The sequence below is a fragment of the Suncus etruscus genome, chromosome 14 (assembly GCF_024139225.1).
Source record: "Suncus etruscus isolate mSunEtr1 chromosome 14, mSunEtr1.pri.cur, whole genome shotgun sequence".
NCBI classification, from domain to species: Eukaryota; Metazoa; Chordata; class Mammalia; order Eulipotyphla; family Soricidae; genus Suncus; species Suncus etruscus.
This window is the reverse complement of record NC_064861.1, coordinates 90,325,856-90,331,809: the sequence shown is the minus strand read 5'-3', so window position 1 is coordinate 90,331,809 and position 5,954 is coordinate 90,325,856. Positions and strand designations below refer to the sequence as shown.

The 5,954-nt window shown below is 54.4% G+C and overlaps 1 protein-coding gene across 1 annotated transcript in view; it reads left to right on the top strand.

The window, feature by feature from the left end:
* The window catches only part of AP2S1 (adaptor related protein complex 2 subunit sigma 1), a 9,446-nt gene extending 8,011 nt beyond the window's left edge, over positions 1-1,435 (top strand). Inside the window, exons 4-5 of the mRNA XM_049787313.1 lie at positions 836-895; positions 1,131-1,435. Of these exons, the coding sequence (XP_049643270.1) occupies positions 836-895; positions 1,131-1,232 (162 nt within the window). The 3' untranslated portion in view covers positions 1,233-1,435. The remainder of the gene's footprint in view (positions 1-835; positions 896-1,130) is intronic.
* The last annotated feature ends 4,519 nt before the right edge of the window (positions 1,436-5,954 follow it).

The following is a 5,954-nucleotide window of genomic DNA, read 5'->3' as shown; positions in this document are numbered from 1 at the left end:
AGCGTTCTCCCAGGGAGAGGAGACCAGGGTGCTTTGGGTCACCCTTGGCCAGACTCAAGAGTGACCCCCGGCGGTGATGGGATGAAGGGGTGGGATAGATCCACGCAAAACAAGTCTTTCATGTTGTTTTGGTTTGGGGGCCATACCCGCTGCTCAGGTCTGACTCCTGGCTCTGCACTCAGGTATCACTCCTGGCGGTGCTCGGGGACTCTCTGGGATGCCGGGGATTGAACTGGGGTCTGTTGCATGCAAGGCAAAAGCCTTCCCCCGTTGTATTGTTATTCCGGCCCAATTTTGTTTGTTTGTTTGTTGGGGGCCATACTTGATGATACTCGAGGGTTACTCCTGATTCTGTGCTCAGGAATTATTCCCGGCAGTCTTGGGGATCAAACTCAGGTCGACAGCATGCAAGGCAAATGCCCTACCCACTGTATATCTTTGTGGCTCCTTTCCACTTTTGGGGGGTTGCCACTCCTGGTGATGCTTGGGACCCCGGATCAGACTGGGACCCTCACGTGCAGTCTCTGCCCGGTTCTCCTGCCCTCGACACTTTTTTTTTGGGGGGGGGGCATACCTGGTGATGCTCGGAAATCACTCCTGGTTTGGGGGACCATATAGGACGCCAGGGGATCGAACCACAGTCCATCCTGGGTTGGCGTGTGCAAGGCAGACGCCCTACCTCTTGCGCCTCTGCTCTGCCCCCCCCAACACTTCTCAGAATGACCTTCCTGCCTCCTCCCTGTCCCCACTTCCCTGCCTTGCTCTCCCCAGAGGTCACTTTCAGTCACTTCTGCCCGTACAATCTCTTTTGCTCATTTCCGTCTTCCTCTCACAGGTCCTAAATGAATATTTCCACAATGTCTGTGAGTTGGACCTGGTCTTCAACTTCTACAAGGTGGGTGCCCAAGAAAGGGGGGTGGGCAGGGCTTCCCCAGCATGCTGGGGCCCTTCTCCCCTGAGCACCTCCGGGTTTGGGGGAGGATTCCAACTTCAAGGCCTTTTAGGACCAAGGCCCAGCGGATCTTTGGCCGGTGGGTGGTTCAGTGTTGAGCCCGGTGGTGCTAGGGACGGAACTCGGGGCCTCAGGCCCCCTGGGCACACACTCCAGCTGGTCTGTCCCGCTGCCCCAGGTTTACACGGTCGTGGACGAGATGTTCCTGGCAGGCGAGATCCGAGAGACAAGCCAGACCAAAGTGCTCAAACAGCTGCTGATGCTGCAGTCCCTGGAGTGAGCCTGGCTGCCCCCCTTCCTTCCCTGCCTGCTTCCCCTTCCTCAGCTGCCCCGGGGAGGGGCCACATGGGAGCAGACTGCACCCCGCAGCTGGCCTCGGGCTCCCCTACCCCCACCCTGAGTGGGTCGAGGCCGCCCCCTTCGTGCCGACTTGCCGTGCCGTGGTGTGACGCTGTGCTGTGGCGTGTGGAGTTCCCAATAAACTACAGTCCCACTGGCCGTGTCTCTGGCCTCCTGACCCTCTCCCGCACCCCTGTCCCAGAGACTTGAGGGGTGGTACCCGCTCCTCAGATGCCCCAGACCGCTTCCTTCCACCTAGAACAGTGGTTTGCCCATTGACTGTCCGAAGTGTCCCCACAGAACCACCCCTCGAGGAGGGATCAGCCCAATCTCAGCTCCAGTGCCCTGAGCACCTGCCCGGCCCTGTAGGTCAAAGGACCATATTTTAGGGCCAGTGTGGGTAGGAAGGTACTCCCTAAGTTAGTGAGGGTAGAGACTCGACAGGGTGCCAAGGGAAGGGGCTTAGCAACCCAGAAAGGTGAAGCCCTTTGGGCAGGACAGGACAGACAGAGCTGGGTGGATAGACTGATGGACTGACAGAGGGGCCATTCTGTTCATTAGGAGGGATGGATAAGTGATGTTTAAATGCATGAGTGGGTGGATGTGGGTGGGGGTAATGGTGGATAGATGGGCGGATGGGTGGGTGAGTAAATAACGAAGGGATGGTGGGTGGTAGATGGAGGGGGAGTTAAGGGATGGAGGAATACAAGAGTGGACAGATGGATAGGTGGATGGGTTGGTGGGTGGGCAGTTGGATGGGTGGATGCTGGATGGATGGGTGGGTGAGTGGGTGGATGAGAATGGATAGATGGATGGGTGGGTGGGTGGATGGATGGATGGATAGATGGATGAATGGGTAAATGGGTGAGTGGGTGGGCTGGTAGGTAGTTGCTTGTGGATAGGAGGGCAATGAGAGGTCAGAACCCCAAGCCCTTTGAGTCAGCTCTTAGCCCTGTCACCCCATCTGACTACAGTTCAGCTGCCAACTTTCTGCCCACCCGTATCACTTCCCTAACCCCCTCTTCATAGAGCCCTTCCTCTGGGTCCCCTGTGTCTTCATCTTGTTTTCTTCTTACTCAGGGCTTACTCCTGACTGTGTACTCAGGGATCACTCCTGGCAGGCTTGGGGGACAACATCTCTCTGGCCCTCTCAAAATCTAGTTCGTGAAAAGAAAAATGTGGATATAGATACACAGACAAATTCAGATGCTTGGGAAAGCAGGGTCCCAGATAAAAGGCTCCAGGTAGGGGTGGCAGAACGGATGCCTCAGCCCCAGAAAGAAACCGCTGGGAACCCCATGACCTTGGGCTTCATCACCCCATCTAGGAGCTGAGCTCAGCCACACGAGACCGAGAGAGCCTAGATGCAAGGTTAACCCAAGGAAACCGTGTCAGACTGATTGTGGGGGGAAGGGAGCTCCGGCCTCAACTGTAGGGGTCTGTCCTACAGGGGTTTAAAGCCCAAGGATGGGGGGGGGGGCTAGTGCTGTAGGCTGGTTGGGCTCTAAATATCATTTCTCAACTTCACTGGCTGTGGCCCAGTGGGCAAGGCCCCAGGGCCGACAGGAAAGGAGGAATTGCCCTGGACAGGGCTCGTCCAGTTGGTGGTTCTGTTGGCACTCGTGTCTCGCCAGGTGGCCCAGAGGGCTGCCAAGGTAAAGTTCAGCCAGACACATGAGCCAGTGGGCCTGGTGCATCGGAACATTGGAACATGCCCCTTTGTGTGACGGACACACATTGGCAACAGCTCCAGGAAAAGGCAGATGGGCAGAGAGATGGCACCACTCTCTGCCCAACGTGGGACGCTGGACTCCAGCCCTGATACACGGTGTGATCTGAGCACAGAGGCAGGAGGAGCCCAGATCTGAACCACCTGGTGTGGCCTCAAGCCTGGAGTGTGATCCCTGGCATCATCAGGTGTGATTCCTGAACATAGCCTGGTGTGGCCCCAAAAAACAAAGAGGCAATTTGGGTTTTTTTTTTCTTGGCTTGGTGTTTTTTGGGGTCATAACTGGTGGTGTTCATGGTTACTCCTGGCTCTGCACTCAGAAATCGCCCCTGGCAGGTTTGAGGGACCATATGGGACACCAGGAATCAAACCCGGGTCTGTCCTGGATCAGCCATGTGCAAGGCAAATGCCCTACCGCTGTGCTAGCTCTCTGGTACCCAAAGAGGTAATTTGGGGACCAATTGGTAAGGTCAGATCTTGACCAACTGGAAGTGACAGAGTGAGCCGTGTCCACACGTATGAGCAGTGGAGACACCATGGCAATAGTCCAAGATAAAAGCGGGGGACAGGAACAGTCAGAGGGGCAACTGCCATGGGGTGTCTGTAGAGACCCTCAAGGGCCAGGGGTGGGGAGTGGGTGTCCTTGTGGGTGGAGACGGGCTGGCTATACACACACACAATATAACATACACACAGAGGAACCATACTCACATATATAGACATACAGACACATAAACAGATATACACGCACAGACACACAGACATGTATATAACATGTATGTATCTATAACGCTCATCCCTGCAGGCACTGCCCCACAAAATGTGGGGAACAGCTTTCTACCCTCAGCAGGGCCCGGTCATTGGTCATTGCTCTGTGGGGGCTCAGTAACCCCTGTGCTCTGTCAGCCTCACTTCCTGCCCTCCCGGGGTGCTGCCCTACCACACCCACACCCCATCATGCCAACTGCCCTGGCCTCACAGCCACTCCACTGCTTGACCCACAGCCAGGGACGCAGCTGGGAGCCATCCAGCCCTGATCCTGGCCCTACCAGAGTTCAAAGATGTTTGCCCGGGCCCTGACCTTGGCTTTGGCACTGCCAGGGCCTCACCCTGCTGGGCCCCAGGGCTGCCGGCAGCTATATTGATGGGTTGACGCTTGGCAAAATGGGGGGTGACGCCAGGGACCCCCCCCCCTTGGCCCCAGGAAACAATCTCTGCACACTCCTTTTGAGCAGTCTTGAAATGACAAACTTGTGACAAGCATGTGACATGGGCAAGGCCGTGATCTGGCAGCATATACACTGTATGTGCTCTTAAATGTGGAAAATTGGGGTGTTTGGGTTTGTTTGTTTGGGTGCTACACCTGCCAGGGCTCAGGGCTGACTCCTGGCTCTGCCTGGAGGGCTCGTGTCTGGACGGGTTTGGGGCACCATACAAGGTGCTAGGGATGGAACCAGAGTCAACAGTTTGGAGGGCAAGTATCTTAACCCCTATAAAGTGCTTTTAAGTATAAATATTTATGACAAAGGCTGCCGAAGCAATAGCACAGCAGTAGGGCATTTGCCTTGCACGTGGCTGACCCAGGACAAATCTGGGTTCAATCCCCAGTGTCCCATATGGTCCCCCAAGCCAGGAGTGATTTCTGAGCACAGAGCCAGGAGTAACCTCTGAGCATCGCTGGCCCAAACACCCCCCAAAAAAGAAATACATGTGACACAGAGGAACATTATATGTGGGATCAAAACAACAATATGCAGAGCTGGAGCAATAGTATGTAAAGCTTTTTGCCTTGCACGCTGTTGACCTGGTTCTATCCCTAAAATCCGATAGGGTTCCCCGGCGCCACCAGGAGTGATTCTTGAGTGCAGAGCCAGAAGTCAGCCCTAAACACCGCTTGATGTATCCCCAAAGCCAAAGCCAACAAACAAATGAAAACAGCAATATCCATCAGACAAGAAATCTCTAAGTAAAAACAAGAAACAGAACAATAATATGTACATATAAAGAATCTTTAAAAACAAAACAAGGAAAAAAAAAAAAAAGGGCCCGGAGAGATAGCACAGCGGCGTTTGCCTTGCAAGCAGCCAATCCAGGACCTAAGGTGGTTGGTTCGAATCCCACTGTTCCATATGGTCCCCCGTGCCTGCCAGAAGCTATTTCTGAGCAGACAGCCAGGAGTAAGCCCTGAGCACCGCTGGGTGTGGCCCAAAAACCAAACCAAAACAAAACAAAACAAAAAAACAAGGGGCCGGCGCGGTGGCGCTAGACGTAAGGTGTCTGCTTTGCCAGCGCTAGCCTAGGACGGACCGAGGTTTGATCCCCCGGCGTCCCATATGGTCCCCCAAGCCAGGAGCAACTCCTGAGCGCATAGCCAGGAGTAACCCCTAAGCCCCCCCCCAAAAAAACAAAACCAAACAAACAAACAAAACATGTGAAATGGGGCTGGAGCGGTGGGGTAAGCGGTAAGGCCTTGCCTGAGCTAGCCTAGTACAGACCAGGGTTCAATCCCCTGGCATCCCATGTGGTCTCCCAAGCCAGGAGCAATTTTTTTTCTTTCTTTTTTTTCTTTTCCTTTTTGGGCCACATCCTGTGATGCTCAAGGATTTATTTCCAGCTCTGTGTTCAGAAATCACTCCTGTCTCGGGGGACCATATGGGACACCAGGGATCGAATCCAGGTCCTTCCTGGGTCAACCACGTGCAGGGCAAACGCCCTACTGATGTGCTATCGCTCTGGCCTCTATTTTCTTTTTTTTTTTTGGGGGGGGGGTCACACCCAGCAGCACTCAGTGATTACTCCTGGCTCTATGCTCAGAAATCTCTCCTGGCAGGCTCAGAAGACCATATGGGATGCCAGGATTCGAACCACTGACCTTCTGCATACAATGCAAACGCCTTACTTTCATGCTATCTCTCTGTTTTTAAGCTTTTTTTT